Source organism: Bos grunniens, chromosome 1, assembly GCF_055505025.1.
Source record: "Bos grunniens cultivar Pamir isolate PY7600 chromosome 1, Bosgru_T2T1.0, whole genome shotgun sequence".
In the NCBI taxonomy this organism is placed as follows: domain Eukaryota; kingdom Metazoa; phylum Chordata; class Mammalia; order Artiodactyla; family Bovidae; genus Bos; species Bos grunniens.
The window spans coordinates 6,028,704-6,049,557 of record NC_141165.1 but is presented as its reverse complement, the minus strand read 5'-3'; the positions used below and the strand labels follow the sequence as shown (position 1 = coordinate 6,049,557).

At 40.2% G+C, this 20,854-nt stretch overlaps 1 protein-coding gene across 4 annotated transcripts in view; it reads left to right on the top strand.

The window, feature by feature from the left end:
* PIK3R4 (phosphoinositide-3-kinase regulatory subunit 4) overlaps positions 1 to 20,854 on the top strand; it is a 78,769-nt gene that overhangs the window by 42,953 nt on the left and 14,962 nt on the right. For all 4 annotated transcript variants that reach the window (XM_086416223.1, XM_086416200.1, XM_086416232.1 and 1 more), the window contains 4 exons: positions 3,149 to 3,350; positions 5,252 to 5,439; positions 6,165 to 6,375; positions 12,118 to 12,283. In XM_086416223.1, coding sequence (XP_086272349.1) covers positions 3,149 to 3,350; positions 5,252 to 5,439; positions 6,165 to 6,375; positions 12,118 to 12,283 — 767 coding nt within the window. The remainder of the gene's footprint in view (positions 1 to 3,148; positions 3,351 to 5,251; positions 5,440 to 6,164; positions 6,376 to 12,117; positions 12,284 to 20,854) is intronic.

Genomic DNA, 20,854 nt, shown 5'->3' with positions numbered 1-20,854 from the left:
CAGATTTGGAAAACTCAGCAGGGGCCGCAGGACTGAAAAAGGTCAATTTTCATTCCAGTCCCAAAGAAGGGCATTGCCAAAGAATGCTCAAATTACCGCACAATTGCACTCATCTCACACACTAGCAAAGTAATGCTCAAAATTATCCAAGTCAGGCTTCAGTAGTACGTGAACCATGAACTTACAGATGTTCAAGTTGGATTTAGAAAAGGCAGAAGAACCAGAGATCAAATTACCAACCTCTGATGAATCATCGAAAAAGCAAGAGAATTCCAGAAAAACATCTGCTTCATTGATTATACCAAAGCCTTTGACTGTGTAGATCACAACAAACTGTGGAAAATTCTTCAAGAGATGGGAATATCAGACCACCCTCCATGGCTCCTGAGAACTCTGTATGCAGGTCAGGAAGAAACAGAACTGGACATGGAACAACAGACTGGTTCCAAATGGGGAAAGAAGTATGTCAAGGCTGTATATTGTCCCCCTGCTTATTTAACTTATATGCAGAGTACATCATGAGAATTGCTAGGCTGGATGAAGCACAAACTAGAATCAAGATTGCTGGGAGAAATATCAATAACCTCAGATATGCAGATGACACCACCCTTATGGCAGAAAGTGAAGAACTAAAGAGCCTCTTGATGAAAGTGAAAGAGGAGCATGAAAAAGCTGGCTTAAAGCTTAACATTCAGAAAACTAAGATCATGGCATCTGCTCCCATCACTTCATGGCACATAGAAGGGGAAACAATGGAAACAGTGAGACTTTATTTTCTTGGGCTCCAGAATCACTGAAGATGGTGACTGCAGCTACGAAATTAAAGGACGCTTGCTCCTTGAAAGAAAAGCTATGACCAACCTAGACAGCCTATTAAAAAGCAGAGACATTATTTTGCCAACAAAAGTCCGTCTCATCAAAGCTATGGTTTTTCCAGTAGTCATGTATTGATGTGAGAGTTGGACTATAAAGAAAGCTGAGCGCTGAAGAATTGATGCTTTTGAACTGTGGTGTTGGAGAAGACTTGCAAGTCCCTGGGACTGCAGGGAGATCCAACCAGTCCATCTTAAAGGAAATCAGTCCTGAATATTCATTGGAAGGACTGATGCTGAGGCTGAAACTCCAGTACTTTGGCCACCTGATGCGAAGAACTGACTCATTGGAAAAGACCCTGATGCTGGGAAAGATTGAAGGCAAGAGAAGGGGACGACAGAGGATGAGATGGTTGGATGACATCACCAACGCAATGGACATGAGTTTGAGTATGCTTCGGGAGTTGGTGATGGGACGGGGAAGCCTGGTGTTCATGGGTTCGCAAAGAATCAGACACAACTGAGCAACTGAACTGAGCTAATTGTCCTTGTCAGGGTTTTTTCTTTGTTTTTTGATGATGCATTCCTAACATTTTTTTAATTGAGATATAGTTCATAGTGAAATTTAGTGTTTAAAAGCACACAGTTCAGTGGTTTTTAGTGTGTTCACAAAGTTGTGAAACCATCACCACTAATTCTAGAACATTTTCTAGAATATGTGAAGTCGCTTAGTTGTGTCTGACTCTTTGGGACCCCATGGACTGTATGTAGCTTGCCAATCTCCCCCATCCATGGGAGTCTCCAGGCAAGAATACTGGAGTGGGTAGCCATTCCCTTCTCCAGGGGATCTTCCTGACCCAGGGATCAAACCCAGGTCTCCTGCATTGCAGGCTGACACTTTATCTTCTGAGCCACCAGGGAAGCCCCTGGAACATTTTCATCAGCCTGAAAAGAATGTCCTTTTCCATCAGCAGTCATTCCCTATGTGCTTCTCCCTCTGGCAGCCACTCAGTCTGCTTTGTGTTTCTGTGAATTTGCCTGTCTTGGATATTTCGTGTAAATGAGATCACACAGTATGTGACTTTTGTGACTGGCTGCTTTTGCTCAGCAGAATATGTTTAGAGCTCCATGGTTGGGGAGTCTCTCCACTCAGCCTTCTTTCTGGCCTTCCCTTGTGTGGACTGAAGCAGAGCCATCCTTTCCTATGAGCTGAAACGTAGGCTAAAAAAAGAGAAGAACTGTTAGCTGTGTCATTGTCTAAGTAGATTTTAGGAGAAATGTAAATAAATGAATTTCAGGTTAATATTGGAAAAAATTTGTCAAGGATATTGTACAAGTATTATACTTTAATGTTATTTTATTTCATTATTTCTTAGCTTTTTGACTTTCTAGAGTTGATTTTCCTCTTGTGCCAGTGGATTGTGACTATTACTTTAAGCTCCAGTTTTAGAGGGATTTTAGATTGAGGCCTTAGGGAATTGTCATTTTATTAGTTTTTTCATTTGCGTAATAAAAACATTCTACAGGAGTTCTTGGAGGTGGGAAAGTTAAGAAAATGCAGAACTGCTCCAAGTACCAGAATGTTTACTTTGCACATCGAATTCATTATTTAAATTAAGTAGTATTCATTAGCTGTCAGTTTGAAGTGTTTTGTCTTAGTGGATTAATTTACTAAAATTTTATAATCGTCTTATAAGATGGGTACTAGTAATTACCCTCATAGGTAAACAGAGGTCCAGAGAAAGTGGGTGGCTTGCTCACGGCCATACAGATTGTAAGTAATGCGGCTGGAATTTGAACCACAGGGGCCTGACTCTAGTCTTCCTGTTACCTTAGGATGCCAGTGTGTTGCTTACACTTGCCTGTCAGTCCATGAGGCGTGTGTTGAGAATGCTCAGAATGCGTTATGTATCACAGAGTGCCTTCCCAGCAGTGTCCCACCGCATAGTCCAACACATCTAGGGACAAAGTCCAAGTACACACGCTTTCTTCTGCTTCATGCACTTGCAGAAGTTATACATTAAAGGTCTACCAGGCACTGTGTTAAGTTCTTTGGAGATTTCAAAGGTGAATTGTATTTGAATGTTGCCTGTTAGAAAGAATGTTAAGATATAAATCATGATACAAAGTAGAAAATGCCCGGTAGAGGGAGAGTGTCCTCCGAGATCAGAGTACTGTTGTTGTGTATTGATAATTCCCTTTTCTCTTGCCTTTGCTTGCTTCATTTTACTGTTCTCACTCTTAAATTTTAAATTGAGTGGTTTGACCCTTCAGTTGTGAGTCATTTTGAGGCCTATTATTACTTGCAAAATAACCTACGTTTTATTTGTTTTTAGGGAATGACAGAGGAAGAGGAAGACAAGCTTTTGGCTCTGAAAGACTTCATGATGAAATCTAACAAGGCAAAGGCCAATATAGTGGATCAGAGTCATCTCCATGATAGTAGTCAGAAAGGTGTAATTGATTTGGCAGCCTTAGGTATAACTGGGAGACAAGTTGATCTTGTTAAAACCAAACAGGAACCAGATGACAAGCGAGGTTAGTATATTTCTGTGTGTGCGTGTTAGCTTGTTATTACTAGTTATTTCATAAGTTTTTAGTAGTAAAACTAAGAAGTCACATTTCTCACATATAGAACTTTCAAATACAGTGAGTGAATGACTCCATTTATATTTAATAGCAAGAAGACTTGGGAGAGGAAAAGTGGAGAAGTGGACATACAGTTAAGAAATTAAGTAACTTTCCAAATTCATGGATTTGTACATGTGGAGTCAGAATTCAATCCAAAGTCTGACTCCAAAGCCTAGTTGCCTCTGTGGCAGTATATGATTGAAGGCAAAATTCTATTTTTTAATCCTTTAAGCACCAACCCAAGGTCAATAGTCTATGTAAAAAGAGGGTAAAGTTTCCTATCTTGTTACTAGTGGGTAACGGCCAGTGAATTGAATAGTCTTGCAAAGGAGAGATGCATTCATGATTTGAAAGTAAAAGTGTTAGTCGTACCGTCGTGTCTGACTCTCTGATCCCATGGACTGTAGCCCATCAGGCTCCTCTGTACATGGAATTTTCATGATTTTAAGTCTTGAGATTTAAACCTGTTGGCTCTTGTGACATTGATGTTGATTGTGTGAGGTTTTTAAAATCTCATGCATTCTTCCCTTTAACCTTTTTTGGAGATATACTGACTTCTAAGTACATGCCTTTTAAAATCCTTATATTCCAGCATCGGGCTTTCCCTGTGGCTGGGTGGTAAAAAATCCACCTGCTGTGCAGGAGACACAGGTTTGATCCTTGGGTTGGGAAGATCCCCTGGAGAAGGAAATGGCAACCCACTTCAGTGTTCTTGCCTGGAAAATCCCACGGACAGAGGAGCCTGGTGGGCTACAGTCCATGTGGCTGCAAAGAGTCGGACACAATTTACAACCTAACAACAACATTCTAGTATCAGCTTTTGAGGGCAGCTGATGAATTACTTTAAAAAAAGAAAAGACCTCTAACTGTTGAACTTGGAATAAAGTATTTGCAACTTAACTATTAACGGTTTACAGCAGCGGTCCCCAACCTTTTTGGCACCAGTGGCCGACAGTTTTTCCACGGGTGAGGGATGAGGTTGGTTTCCGTTTCACTGGCTATTCACATTTTGCTGTGCAGCCTGGTTCCTATCCATCAATGACCTGGGGGTGGGGACCCCTGACTTATAGCCATAAAATGTTAAGCATTTATACCATTCATAAGAAAAACCACAAGCTCCCGAAAGAAAAATAGTGAAGGATTTGAACATACAAGTTATAGAATAGAGATACACATTTAAAAGGTAAACAGTGAAATGAATGCAAATAGAAATGAGATGCCATTCTCTGCCTTTGTGATTAGTGAAGACTGATGATGCTTGTCAGCAAGCGGCAGGGAATGGGCATTTTCACTAAATTCATTGTTTTTGAGCTTATAAATTGAACATATTATTAATACTATTATTTTTTACTATTTGACTTATATTTTCAGTTCTGGAAATTTCTCATAGAAACGCTGACAGACATGTGAAGGAATATGCATAAGAATGCAAATGACTTTTTATTTTTTCTTTTCTTCACCCCATGTAACTGATTCTGGATATAGAGAGGTCATATTTATCAGTGTAGTCAGGACATTTGAAAAAGTTATATTTTTGTTGGTTCTTCAGATAAAGTGGTTCCTTGAAATTGAGCTAGCCTTGGACAACTAGGAAGCAGTTAGGTCTGATTACTAACACTACTGAAAGTGCATCTGTCCATCTGTCCTAGAGATGAAATGAGAGCTAACATGTTTATGCGTGAATATAAATAAATCGGCCCTCATGAAGTCCATGTTGTCCCCCTTCCTCCAGCCCACACACGCAGAGTAATAAAAGCACGGATTTGTCATAGATGCTTCCTTCAGATTATTCTGATCTTTTTTCATAGCTAGAAAACATGTTAAACAAGACTCAAATGTCAATGAAGAGTGGAAAAGCATGTTTGGCTCTCTGGAGCCACCAAGCATGCAGCAGGCCCTGCCTAAAGGGAGTGATCAGGAGGTGGTGCCGGCTGGGAAGCCGCCTCGTTCCGAGTCCTCCGCTGCTGTCTGCGTCCCTTTGTCGACTTCTCCACAGGTATTGTCATCCCGGCAGTAGTGCGCTTTTTGTCTGTGGATCTCATTCTACTGTTTGGATGTTTAAAGGCTGTGTACTGTACTGGAAAAATCAATACAGTGACTTGTCTTTTAGGAAGGATGTTTTTCTTTCCAGAAGAGGTTTATTTTCATAGACAAAGAGAAATCTAGTATTGAAAGCACCAAATAAGGTGATCTGAAACTGGGGTGAGGTCGTCATTATGAACTATGATTCTACTCATAGGCTGCAGTGAACCTTTAAAATCTTCTTTTATTCTTCATTTAATATAGCATAGTTACATCTGTAAGACAGCAAAAATACTTCTATTAAGAAAAGTCCCAAGTTTACTCTGTGTGAGAAGTGTCATGATTTGGATATATTTGAAGTAAGTTTTTAATTTGCAGTAATTCTTCCCTAGGCAATATATTTTAATTGAATGAACTGATAAAATTCTCTTTCTTTTTTTCAGTTAAATTAATGAATATTTTTGTTTAATGTTATTCCTACACTGATAATTTTTTTAAAATATGGAGATTTGGAATTAGTGGTTAAAGTTTATCTTAATTAGGTTTTCACTGAAAAATATGTCCCTGTATTTAGATGGATTTAAAAATTGGTACATAACTAAGGACAAAAGTCTGGTGTAATAAATAGAACACGGGTACATTTTAATCATCAAACATACTGTACTTACGACACAGATACTTATTCTTTTGGTTTTGCAGATTCCAGAAGTGACAAATGTCCAAAATAGAAAACCAACAATACAGGTTTTAAGTAGTACAATTTTACCGTCCACTTACCAGATCCGGATCACAACGTGTAAAACTGAGCTTCAGCAGCTCATACAACAGAAACGGGAGCAGTGCAATGCCGAGAGGATAGCTAAGCAGATGATGGAAAACGCTGAGTGGGAGAGTAAACCCCCCCCACCGGGTAAGTGTGCCATTGACGGGCAGTGGTATTCCAGCCTGGGTGCCAGGGCCTGGAATCCAGTGGAAGAAACTGGTACCAGTTACTGGCAGAGGAAGTGATCACAAAGCTGTCACTTTGAAAGCCCACGATACCTAATGTTTTTGCCAGGTGGTCCAGTGGCTGAGGCTCCACGCGTCCAGTGCAGGGAAGCCAGGTTTGATCCCTGGTCGGGGAACCAGATCCTGCGTACTGCACCTGAGACCTGGTGCAACCTAAACACATACATACATACATATATATATATATAAAATATATATATATATATATATATATAAGCCCACAGGAAGAACCAAGAAGTGAGAAATCCCAACTCGTTATTCGTGGAATTGGGATCTTGGCTCTGGCAGTGCCTTTTAGGCCTGTTACCTACTGTTTTATCCTGTCTGTGGTGCATGTTCCCCATTCATAGTGCTGGGTTTTACCTGCCTGCTTAGTGTCGTGCCACTTTCTCACTAAATGTCAGACCTCCTCGAGTAAACTCTGGCTTTCAATTTCTGAAGGGTTTAATAGCTATGAATTTTCTTTAAAAAATAGGTAGAAACATTTGAAAAATAATGAATGCTTTAAAAATAAATCAAAATCACCTATAACCAACCATCACTCAGCAATCGTCAACATTAAGATTTTTGGGAAAACACTTCTGTATTCTGAGAAAATTTAAAGAAACTTGAGATATTTTAGATGGAAACTGTGCCTCAGCTGTGTTAACAGACATGCCCAGTATTATGTGATGGAGCTCATCTCTGATATTGGATTGGCAGATTTTTAAAAACGTTTTTAATGAATTTCTGTATAGTTTTAATAATAAAAATGTATCTTAAAAACTGAGATGAAATATATGCTTGTGGATTAGTCAGTTCAGTCGCTTAGTCATTTCCAGCTCTTTGCAATGCCATGGACCACAGCACGCCAGGCCTCCCTGTCCATCACCTACTCCGGGAGCTTACCCAAACTCATGTCCATAGAGTCAGTGGTGCCATCCAACCGTCTCATCCTCTGTCGTCCCCTTCTCCCCTTGCCTTCAATCTTTCCCAGCATCAGGGTCTTTTCAAATGAGTCCGTTCTTTGCATCAAGTGGTCAAAATATTGGGTAGAGATTGAAAAACCACATGAGTTCCCACAGGCTTCCGTTGTGAATGTAGGAAAAATGCCAGTGGAGACCAATGATTTAAAGATTTCAGAAATATTATTAAGTGGTCTGTGTAGTCACATAAATTTTTTTTTAAGAAAATAAATACCCTGGAATGTTTGTTTCTATAATACAGTTCAATATGGTTTATCAGCCCTGCTTTAAAAACAAAAACTGTTGATCACGCTCTGTCTATTTTATTATAGAATCTGTCTTTATAAGTTGCATTTTATACCTAAGTGCAGCTATACGTTTTATTCAGTAATCCCAGAAAAGGTATCAGATTTTGTGGTTCATGAAAGGTACAATGACTGTTGGACTTTTGATTTTTTCCTTTCCACACTTGAGTGGTTTTGTGAAATTGATTTTCTCTTGGGGGAAATGTTCAACCTAGCCTGTTCTATTGTCCAGACTTCATGGCAGAATGTTTTTTAGTATTCTCAAATCTAGTATATCCTCCCTGGAAATCACATTCAGCTGTTCTTTCCACACATGTGACCTAGAGATGCAAGGGGAACGGTATTTTTCGGTTGAATATGCCGGGTTTGGCAATGGTCTTGGTTTCAGGTTTGTTTCTTGGTAAAAGAAATAAGTTGATTTTAAGATAACGTTACTTAGCAGGCATAGATCCTTCAGTATAGCTTTTTAAAAAAATTATTTTAATTGGAGGATGATTGCTTTACATTACTGTATTGACTTCTGGGTGCAAAAAGATATGACACTGAAATATAAACTCCCCAGGTTGGTAGGTGCCCAATATGCTACTGGAGAAGAGCGAAGAAATAACTCCAGAAGGAATTAAGAGGCTAAGCCAAAGCAGAAACAGCTCCCAGTTGTGGATATGACTGGTGATGAAACTGAAGTCTGGTGCTGTAAAGAACAACATTGCATAGGAACCTGGAATGTCAGGTCCATGAATCAGGGTAAATTGGAAGTGGTCAAACAGGAGATGGCAAGAGTGAACATCGATATTCTAGGAATCAGAGAACTAAGATGGACTGGAATGAGTGAATTTAACTCAGATGACCAGTATATCTACTACTATGGGCAAGAATCCCTTAGAAGAAATGGAGTGGCTATCAGTCAACAAGAGAGTCCAAAATGCAGTAATTGAGTACAGTCTCAAAAACGACAGAATGATCTCTATTCGTTTCCACAGCAAACCATTCAATATCACGGTAATCCAAGTCTGTTCCCCAACACTAACACCAAAGAAACTGAAGTTGAATGGTTCTCTGAAGATCTACAAGACCTTCTAGAACTAACACCCAAAAAAGATGTCCTTTTCATTATAGGGGACTGAAATGCAAAAGTAGGAAGTTAAGAGATACCTAGAGTAACAGGCAGGTTTGGCCTTGGAATACAAAATGAAGCAGAGCAAAGACTTAACAGTTTTGCCAAGAGAATGCCCTGGTCATAGCAAACACCCCCTTCCAACAACACAAGAGCTGACTCTGCACATGGACATCACCGGATGGTCAATACCAAAATCAGATTGATTATATTCCTCACAGTTGATGATGGAGAAGCTCTATACTCTCAACAAAAATGACCAGGAGCTGACTGTGGCTCAGATCATGAACTCCTTATTGCAAAATTCAGACTTAAATTGAATAAAATAGGGAAAACCCTAGGGCATTCAGGAATGACCTAAATCAAACCCCTTATGGTTATACAGTGGAAGTGACAAATAGATTCAAGGGATTAGATCTGATAGAGCGCCTGAAGAACTCTGGACAGAGGTTTGTGACATTGTACAGAAGGCAGTGAAGAAAACCATCCCCAAGAAAAAGAAATGCAAAAAGACAAAATGTCTGTCTGAGGAGGCCTTACCAATAGCTGAGAAAAGAAGAGAAGCAAAAGGCAAAGGAAGAAAGGAAAGATATATCCACCTGAATGCAGAGTTCCAGCAAATAGCACGGAAAGATAGGAAAGCCTTCCTCAGTGATCAGTGCAAAGAAATACAGGAAAAACCATAGACTGGGAAAGACGAGAGATCTCTTCAAGAAATTTAGAGATACCAAGGGAACATTTCATGCAAAGGTGGGCAGATATAAGGACTGAAACAGTATGAACCTAGCAGAAGCAGAAGATATTAAGAAGAGGTGGCAAGAATACACAGAAGAACTGTATAGAAAAGATCTTAACGACCCAGATGACCACGATGGTGTGATCACTCACCTAGAGCCAGACATCTTGGAATGTGAAGTCAAGTGGGCCTTAGGAAGCATCACTATGAACAAAGCTAATGGACATGGTGGAATTCCAGTTGAGATGTTTCAAATCCTGAAAGATGATGCTGTGAAAGTGCTGCACTCAATATCCCAGCAAGTTTGGAAAACTCAGCAGTGGCCACAGGACTGGAAAAGGTCAGTTTTCATTCCATTCCCAAAGAAAGGCATTGCCAAAGAATGTTCAAACTACAATTGTACTCATTTCACATACTTTGAGCAAAGTAATGCTCAAAATTCTCCAAGCTAGGCTTCAACAGTATGTGAACTGAGAACTTCCAGATGTTCAAATTTGATTTAGAAAAGGCAGAGGAACCAGAAATCATATTACCAGCATCCATTGGATCATCAAAAAAGTAAGAGAGTTCCAGAAAAACATCCACTTTTGCTTCATTGACTATGCTAAAGCCTTTGACTATGTGGATCATAACAAAGTGGAAAATTCTTCAAGAGATGGGAATACCAGATGATCTTATCTGCCTTCTGAGAAATCTGTGTGCAGGTTAAGGAGAAACAGAACCAGACATGGAACAACAGACCAGTTCCAAATTGGGAAAGGAATATGTTAAGCCTGTATATTGTCACCCTGCTTATTTAGCTTATATGCAGAGTACATCATACAAAATGCCAGACTGGATGAAGCACAAGCTGAAATCAAGATTGCCAGGAGAAATCAATAACCTCAGATAAGGAGATGATACCACTCTTATGGCAGTAAGCAAAGAGCTGCTAAAGAGCTGCTTGATGTAGGTGAAAGATCAGAGTGAAAAAGCTGTTTTAAAACTCAACATTCAGAAAACTAAGATCATGGCATCCGGTCCCATCACTTCATGGCAAATAGATGGGGAAACAATGACATACTTTATTTTCTTTTCTTGGGTGACTGCAGCCATGAAATTAAAAGACGCTTGCTCCTTGGAAGAAAAGCTATGCCAAACACAGATAGTGTGTTAGAAAAGTAGGGACATTACCTTGCCAACAGAGGTCCATCTAGTTAAAGCTTTGGTTTTTCCAGTAGTAATGTATGGATGTGAGAGTGGGACCATAAAGAAGGCTGAACGCTGAAACATTGATGCTTTTGAGCTGTGGTGTTGGAAAGGACTCTTGAGAGTCCCTTGGACTGCAAGGAGATCAATCCCGAATATTCATTGGAAGAACTGATGCTGATGCTAAAGCTGAAGCTCCTATACTTTGGTCACCTGATGCAAAGAGCTGACTCATTAGAAAAGACCTTGATGCTGGGAAAGATTGAAGGCAGGAGGAGAAGGGGACAACAGAGGATGAGATAGTTGGATGACATCACTGACTCAATGGACATGAGTTTTTGCAAGCTCTGGGAGATGGTGATGGACAGGGAGGCCTGGCATGCTGCAGTCCATGGTGTCGCAGAGTTGAACATGATTGAGCAAGTGAACAATATATGTATGTCCCCTCTCTTCTGAACCTCCCTCCTACCTTCCATCCCATCCCACACCCTAGGTTTTTTTTAAAAAATTGATTAATATTAAATATTATTAAATGTTATGCCCAAATATAAAGTTTTTTTTTAATCAAACATTGAAGATTGTTATATGCAAAGACCTATGCTGGATATTGTGAATGATACAGGATGGATAAAACATAGTCTCTGGCCTCAGGGACTTTGTTGTTTACTAGAGGATATTAATTATTCATGAAAAGAATATACACGAGCAGAGTGTATAGATGTCATAAGGTACTAGAAAATCCTTGGGTATTCTGAGCCTAATTTATAATCCTGTTTATACCAATCTGTTGATGTCATAGAATATATGATTGCAGGCAGAGAAGAAGTCCACATTTGGGTTTTACTGTGGACCTGGGGCAGTGTTAGACGCTTTATATCTCATTTACCCATACAGTCATTGTGTGGGTTGAGTAATTTCCCCCTCATTTTACGTTTGTGGGAATTGAAACCTAAGTACCCCAAGATCACGCTGTGGTGTGATAGATCTGGGTCTTTGAGGCTTTTGGAGTGGGCTCTCTCCCTAGTGCCCCATTTCTCTACATCAAGGTAGTCATTACCTCTTGCCGTTGAGCAAGTAGTTGGGGTTTTTCCTGGTAGCAGATGGCTAGTGTGCCCTCTTAGATGCTGGAGAAGGCCTTAGGGCAGTCTTTCTAAGGCTGTTTGAAAGGATATCTTCCTCCATAGGCAATAATATCTGATGTGGTCCAGTAGGCCACTCAGTATTGACTAGCTCTTGGGACCCTTTGTTTAGTTCTTATGAACTGTTCTCCTGTTGGCTGTTGATGCTTGTAGCTGGGCATAAAGGGAAGATTGTATCTGTAAACTGAAACTTAAGACACGCTCCTGGTTTTCCTCAGGGTGGCGGCCTAAGGGGCTACTTGTGGCACATCTTCACGAACATAAGTCTGCTGTGAATCGGATTAGAGTCTCTGACGAGCATTCACTGTTTGCCACGTGTTCAAATGATGGCACAGTGAAAATCTGGAATAGTCAGAAGATGGAGGGGAAGACCACCACCACCAGGTAACCTGCACCTAGGCGGAGAGGCCACCCCCCGACCCAGTCACTGAGTGCTCACTCCGTGACAGGTACTGTTTTAGGTACCAGGAATACAGTGGTGATAAATAGACACAAATACATGTTCTGGGAAAATTAACGTCAGTGAGAGGCGACAGACAATAAACATTGTGTAAGTAAGTAAAACAGGTTGTGTTTTTGGATGGTAAGAAATTTTATTGGAAAAAATGATAGCAGAAAAAGAGGGGTAGAGGGTGAGTGGGTGGGGTAGACTAGAGTTTAAAGAAATTGGCTAGAGACTTCTTCACGGAGAAGGTATCCTTTAAAGAAGCCCCTGACAAAGATGAGAGAAAATGCCACGGATGTCCTGGGAAAGAGCCTTCTCTGCAGAGGAAACATGGGCCTCAGAGACAGAAGAATGTTTGGCATGTTCGGGGAAGAACAGGAAGGTCTGTGTGAGGGAGAAGGAAGTCAGAGGGCCCGAGTTCACAGGGCCTTGCAGGCTGTCGTGAGGGGCTTAGCCTCTGAGTGAGGTGTGGGGGCCTTTGGATGGTTCTGCATGGTGGAGAGACATGATCTGAGTCAAACTTCAACAGAATTACTCTAGCTCTTGTGTTGAGAATAGACTGAGGAGTTGCAGGGTAGAAGGATTAGGAGGCTTTTTCTGTAACTGAGCGAGATGGGGGACATAGTGGGAAATGATCAGATTCTGGGTATGTTTTAATGCTGGCGTCAACAAGATTTGCTGAATGGGTTAGATGGAGTGTGAGCAACAGAGAAAGTAGGAAATGATAAGAGTGCCCAGTCAAGAGAGACATAATTATTCGTTGAAATCTTGAAGACTCTTCACATATGCATGATGAGGTTATGATAAATGGGGGAGATATTTTAGATTTGTACAACTTTGTAGTTGTGTGCCTAATTTGGTCTGGATCCGAAAAGAAAGCTATTAGAAATCAAAATTGAATCTATGTACATGAAAAGATGTGGGGAACCTTTGGTACTTTTCTCATTATCAGTTCATTGACCATGCTGTTTTTCAGTCAGTTAAGTTGTGTCCAACTCTTTGCAACCCCACGGACTGCAACACACCAGGCTCTTCTGTCCCCAGTCTCCTGGAGTTTGCTCAAGTTTATGACCATTGAGTCATTGATGTCTAATCATTGACCACTGACCATTTGACCAGTAACCACAAAACGGTCAACAAAATATCTTTGATAAACTAATTAATAAGTTTACTCCTTACCGACCTGATATGATTTTGTTCTGTTAATTCTGCTCTAATCTTTGCAGCATGCTTAGTTATTTTTCATGTTCATTCACTCTTGGCACTGCGTTGGTCAGAACATAAGTTGAAAACCAGTAAAAGAATCTTGGCTCCATGAGGCAATTTTTTGGTCAATATTTAAATGAAATTTTCAAACCTTGAGAGAGGTTTTCCAGTGAACACACATGCTTGTGGCAAGACTCTAAATACTTAACAATTTTACATTATTTGCTGTGTCGTATAATTATCCATCTTCCTATCAATTCATCTTTTAAAAATGTATTTCAGAGTGAGTCACAGATATCAGAACATTTCTCCCAAAAATTTCAGCCATGTATATTGCTAATATTTGTTTATAGTTCTCCCTTTCTTCTTGGGCATAGAGTTTGTATGCTGTGAAGCACACAGATCTTAACCATTCCAAAAGATCCAGCAAATACACAAACTTGTGCAACTTAAAAACCACTCTCAAGATACAGAACATAACTAGAATGTTCCCTCATGTTCCTTTGCATAAAATGCCTGCCTCCTCCCTGCCTACAGCCATTCTTTTGATTTTCCCCCACCATTATTAGCATTTTGATTAATGTTCTAAAAATCTCTGATAACTATTTTCCAAATGGTTCTTTGTTATTATCATCATTAGTTGTATTCATTTTTGCTTTTATTAGTAGGGTAAGTTTAATTGGTTTGAGTAAGCCTCTCAAGTAAAAACTTGGAATCATCCATTAACTTTGCAGAAACCTCTTGTTAATTCCAGATGCTTTTTATCACAGAGCCATGCCTTTGTCCCCGTGTCATATTTTAGGTAGTGGTAAACCAGAAAATGTGGCAGTTCAGCTGGCAGTAACTGTAGTCTTTGGAACGTTTGTATGATGTTTAGGAGAATGGGTGTCCTCTGGACACGGGGGCTTTCTTGTCTGTAAGAGCAGACTGTAAGCCTTAGCTTGGAGATGCTTCATTCCAGGTCCAGGGAGAGAAAGAGGGCGAGGGAATAGAAAGTGTTGCCCTCATCATGTGCCTTTGTGAGCTGATGAGGGAGAAGGAGGCCTTCAAAGCGGTGCTGTGTTTCTTAGGCGGTCTCACTAGTACCTTCTGACTGCCTGGGTATTTCCCTCATGCAGTATGTTGGCTGACCACCCCATTGCAGCTCTGACTTTCTCCTTGAATTGCATCGGTGATTTAGGCCATCTGGATCTTAGCTCTGCCGTTTGCTTCTTTCTTATTTCAGTTAAACTTTTAGTTTTTCCTTTGTGGACTAATTCTTGAAAAATTGCTGTGTTTTTTTTTTTTTAACTTTTACATAGATTTTTAAAATTTAATCCTTTGTAGTATTCTAAACTGTATTTTCCATATATGCTCTTTGTGCTCCCCCATTTTTGGCTCATTTAGCGTCTCGATTTTAGGAAACACTGATGTATTTGGTACTTGCCAAATTTGATGGTAAAACATCTAAGTATAGTGTTATTCCAATGAAGAGTAGTGCAAGAAATTATCAGTGTTAGGATTACATAGTTTAGAGTCTGAGATAGTATTAGAAGTTGAAGTTTTTGAGTGATATGGCTACCCTGAAGTAAAGGGTTAACCTGAGGCCTGAACTTTACAAAATTGAATTTTGGGGATAGGAAGAGAGCAGTCAGAAAAGAAGAGAGAAGAAACCATTTAAGTTATGTCATACTGCAACAGAAGGGAGCGTTTAAGAAAGAGATTTATCAGATCAGATCAGATCAGTCGCTCATTCGTGTCTGACTCTTTGCAACCCCATGAATCACAGCACGCCAGGCCTCCCTGTCCATCACCAACTCCCGGAGTTCACTCAGACTCATGTCCATCGAGTCAGTGATGCCATCCAGCCATCTCATCCTCTGTCATCCCCTTCTCCTCCTGCCCCCAATCCCTCCCAGCATCAGAGTCTTTTCCAGTGAGTCAACTCTTCGCATGAGGTGGCCAAAGTACTGGAGTTTCAGCTTTAGCATCATTCCCTCCAAAGAAATCCCAGGGCTGATCTCCTTCAGAATGGACTGGTTGGATCTCCTTGCAGTCCAAGGGACTCTCAAGAGTCTTCTCCAACACCACAGTTCAAAAGCATCAATTCTTCGGCGCTCAGCCTTCTTCACAGTCTAACTCTCACACCCATACATGACCACAGGAAAAACCATAGCCTTGACTAGACGGACCTTTGTTGGCAAAGTAATGTCTGTGCTTTTGAATATGCTATCTAGATTTATCAGCAGCTCTCAAATGCAGTAAAAGTGCCAAGTGGCATGAAAGCCTAGTAAAACAATTGGGTGTTCTCACACAGTGACCTTTGGTGAGTATAGTTCATACATCCATCATCCATGGAAGGCTTTGGACTTTATGTATCACAAGCCTTTATGATGAACATATTCTAAGAAGAAGAAAGATTTAATTCAGATATTTAGTTTTGAGGCTGTTCAGATTGGCTTTTATTTTCCCCTAACATTTTTATTTATTTTTAATCAAAGGATAATTGCTTTACAGTATTGTTTTGATTTCGGCCACACATCAACATGAATCAGCCATAGGTACATATACAGCTCCCTCTTGAGTCTCCCTCCCACCCCTCACCCCATCCCACTCCTGTAGGTTGTCACAGAGCCCCAGTGTGAGTTCCCTGAGTCATCCAGCAAACTCCCGCTGGCTCTCTGTGTACACATGGTCGGGCATCTGTTTCCCTGTTCTCCCTCCATTCATCCCACCCACCCCTTGCTGAGTCTGCACACACATCTCTTCTCTAATCTCCATCTCAGCTGCTGCCCTGCAGGTAGGTTCATCAGTACCGTCTTTCCAGAGTCCACATATGTGTTAGTATATGATACTTGTTTCTCTCTTTCTGACTTACTTCACTCTGTATAATAGGCTCTGTGTTCATCCACCTCATTAGAACTGACTCAAATGTGTTCCTTTTTATGGCTGAGCAATAGTCCATTGTGTATATATATACGCCAAAGCTGGCTTTATCCATTCATCTGTTGGTGGACATCCAGGTTGCTTCCACGTCCCAGCTGTTGTATACATGCTGCAGTGAGCATTCGGGTACATGTGTCTTTCAGTTATGGTTTTCTCAGGGTATATGCCCAGTAGTCGGATTGTTGAGTCATAGGTGGTTTTATTCCTGGTATTTTAAGGAATCTCCAGGCTGTTCTCCATTGTGGCTGTACCAGTTTACATTCCCACCAACAAAGCAAGAGGGCCCATTTCCTTCACACCCTTTCCAGCATTTATTGTTTGTAGATTTTTTGATGATGGCCATTCTGACCCATGTGAGGTGATACCTCACTGTAGTTTGATTTGCATTTCTCTGATAGTGGGCAATGCTGATCATCTTTTTATGTGTTTATTAGCCATCTGTTTGTCTTCTTTGGAGAAATGTCTGTTTAGGTCTTTTTCCCACTCTTTGATTGGGTTGTTTGCTTTTATAGTATTGAGTTGCATGAGTGGCTTGTATAATTTGGAAATTAATTCTTTGTTAGTTGTTTCACTTATTGTTTTCTCCCATTCTGAGTGTTGTCTTTTCTTGCCTTCTTTTTAATTATAAAAAACTGGGAGCAAACTAAAGATTCAGCAGAAGGAGAGAAACTGGATAAGTAAGTGATTATTGTGGTAATAAAGTGATTGCTGTAGAAATACATTTTTTTGGTATGGACTATATTGATACAGTCTGTGAAAATACAGTTTTGAGAAGTTGGTTTAAGAACTCATGTAGGATTTCTGTTTTTAGAAAGACAGAGTAAGAATTTTCAAAATTATTTTACTCCTTAAAAACAATGAGAACACTGGCAAAAACTGTCAAAAACTGTCAAAATCAACTTTTTCAGGATTCTAGAAATTAAAGTCCTTCATCAATCTGAAAATTGTTGTTTGAGAAAAACGGCTGACTCTCAGAACAGCAAGCCATGGATGTGAGCCCTGATTTCATCCCCCACTACTTCCAAGCTGTACAGTGGCTTTGGAAAACTTAACAGTAACCATGAAAACCAACAGCTTAGTAGCCCCTGGAGGGGTCGTAAAGGCTTTGAACTCCTCCAAGGCCCCGTTTCCAGAGAATTATCACCATTTGACCAGCTTGCTGTAAACCGCCACGATCAGGGCCTGTCCTGTCTTCGTTTGAGCTGTTACTTTGTTCTTTGAGGAAAAACTCTACCCATGGAGCATTTGTTGAAATTATTGATGGGATTTGTTTAACATTGCAGCTGCCTGAGGTGGCAGTCCCAGTTGTAGCTAAGAAGAGGCTCACGAAAAACTTTAAAGCAAGCGTGTGATATCAGTAGGGGGCTTTTGAAAAGTTTGGATGTATGCATGGGTGTCTATAAGACCACATGCACTTGCAGGGTTGTGTATAAGCCCAAGAAAGAACTCTGGAGGCTGCAGGTTCTCAGCTGTGGCTGACCTTGAGTCTCTGTGTGAGCAGGAGATGAAGGATGAGGCCGAGCTGTAAACTGCTTTGTTGAGGGTGTGCCACAGCTAGCACGGAGAGCCTCACAAGGGCTGGACCTCGCATCAGTTCATGAGATATAAGGAATGTCATTGTTATTTAGTCACTAAGTTGTATCTGACTTTTGCAACCCCATGGACTGTAGCCCGCCGGGCACCTTTGTCCATGGAATTTGCCAAGCAAGAATACTGGAGGGGGTTGCCATTTCCTTCTCCAGGACATCGTCCCAACCCAGGGATCGAACCCATTTCTTCTGCATTGGCAGGCAGATTCTTTAATGACCTCAGGAAAGTCATTAGCTGATCATTAATTTAACTGACGCGAGAGTTCAGTGGCCACGCATGAGAAATAAAGACTTTGTAGGATTGGTCTCTAGGCAAGTCACTAAACAAGCAGTGACAACATTGGTATCTTATTTCCGAAGTCAATACATACCAGTTAAAATGTCTAGTTTTGGACAAAAGTTAAAAGTCAGGCAAAGAAATAGGGAAGTATGTCCTATATACAGGAAAAAATGCAGGCAATAGAAACAGTACCTCACTAATCCAAGAAATTGGACTTTTTAGACAATGACTTTAAATTAGTGATTAAAAATATGTTCAAAAAATTAGAAGAAATTATGTCTAAAGGATTAAAAGGAAATTATGAGAAAAATGTATCAACAAATAGACAATGTCAATAAAGGGATAGAAATGATAAACAGAAATCCTGGCGTTCTGAAGTATAATAACAGAAATGAAGAGTTCAGGGCTGAACAGCAGATTTCAACTGGCGAGAGAAAAAACCAGGGACTTGAAAATAGAAAATAGTTGACATCCATTCAGAAGTATAAAAACTAAAAGAGAATAAAGAAAACCAAACAGAGCCTCAGAGGCCTGTGGACCACCGTCAGGTGTACCAACATACACATGATAGTCCCAAAAGGCAAGGAGAGAGAACATTGGAGGAAATACGGCTTGAACCACCCCCCCGCCCCCGCCCCCAGATTTGGTGAGAAGCATTAATCTGCACATTTGAGGAGCTCAGCTAACTCCAAATAGGACAAAGATCAAAGAGAGCCATACGAGAGACATGATAAGCAAATTGTTGAAGCAATTGTTGAAAAATATTGAAGCAAAAGAGCAAAGAGACTCATCTTGTACGAGGGACCTTCAGTAAGGTTAATAGCTGACATTCAATCAGAAATGGTGGAGCCTGGAAGTCAGTGAGATGATATATTCAGAGTCTAGGAAGAAAAAGACTGACAGTAATTCTATATCCAGCAGAATTGTCTTTCAGAAACAAAGGAGAAATTAAGATATTCCAAGGTAAATAAAAACAGGGAATTTATTGCCAGAAGATTTCACCTGAAAGAAATACCAAAAGGAGTCTGTCGTGCTGACAGGAAAGGACATGAGACTAACTTGAACCACATGAAGAAATAAAGAGCATCAAGTAAAGGTATCAATAGATACAGGAGTGAACATAAGACAGTACAAGTTAGTTTTTTTCTGTAACTCTTTCTGCTGTCTGATTTAAAAGAAGACTATGTAAAGAAATAATTATAAAACTGCATTGAGTTTATAGTGCATAAAGGTGTAATTTGTATGACAGTAATAGTACAGACAAGGGAGGAGGGAGCAGATGTATTGGAGCAAAATTGGTGCTCATCTGATTGTGTTTAGATGTTGATTGTATTTTCCAGGGAAACCACTAAAAGAAACCCTTAAAAACATTTAGTAAAACTCAAAAACGTGTGATAGAGGAAATTAGGGATTGAAATCATGTACTGGAAGATGTCTTTATAACACACAGGAGCAGCGGTGGACTAGAGCAACCACCAAAACTCACATAAGACGCAGAGAAAACAAATAGCACAGTGTCAAACCTAAGCCCTACCTTATTCTAATCACGTTAAACGTAGTCAAAGGCAGAGTTGGCAGGAAGTAAGACAAAACATGACATGACTGTTTCCCACAAGAGACAACAGTTTAAATTCAAGAGATGCAGTGCGAGAGTAAAAGGGCTGAAAACGGTACACCCTGCAGACAGTTTCTAAAAGAGCTGGAGTGGCTATGCTTATCTCAGACATTTTAACACAAAAATCGATACTAGAGATAGACAAGGATATTTTATAATGACAACAGGGTCATCCCATCGGGAAAACATAGCAATTACAAACACGCTGCTAACAGCATAGCCCCTGCATGGAGGAAGAACGGACAAAATTGGAGGGGAAAGTAGTTTAACAGTAATAGTTGGAGATTTTAATGCTCTTCCCATAAGAAGAGTTGAGCACATTGCAGACCTATCAGGTCTGACATCTATAGAACACTCTACCCGACTGCAGCAGATTATCTAGGACAGACACCAAGCTTCAGTAAATTTAAAAGCACTGAGCTGTATCAACACACATGTTCTTTAACCACGGTGAAATGAAACTAGATCAGTAACAGAAATTCGGGGGATTCACAGGTTTGTAGAGGTTAAGCAGCGCATGGCAAAATGACCAATGGCTCAAAGGGAAATTAGAGAAATACTTTGAGGTGACTGAAAATGAAAACACAACAAACCAAAACTTAAGGGTGCAGTTAAAGGAGTATTGAAGAAGTTTATAGCTGCATGCAGCTGTATTTAAAAAGAAGAAAAATCATAAATCAGTAACTTAGCTTTAACCTTAAATCTAGAAAAAGAAGAGCAAAGTAAACCCAAAGCAAGTAGAAGGAAGGAAATCATAAAAGACCAAAGAAGAAACAAATGACATAGGGAATAACGGAGAAAAACCAGCAAAAGCAGAATTCAGTTCTTTGGGAAGGTCAGAATTGGCAAACCTTTAAAAGGGAGAGTTACTAAAGTTAAAACTAGGAAGGAAAGA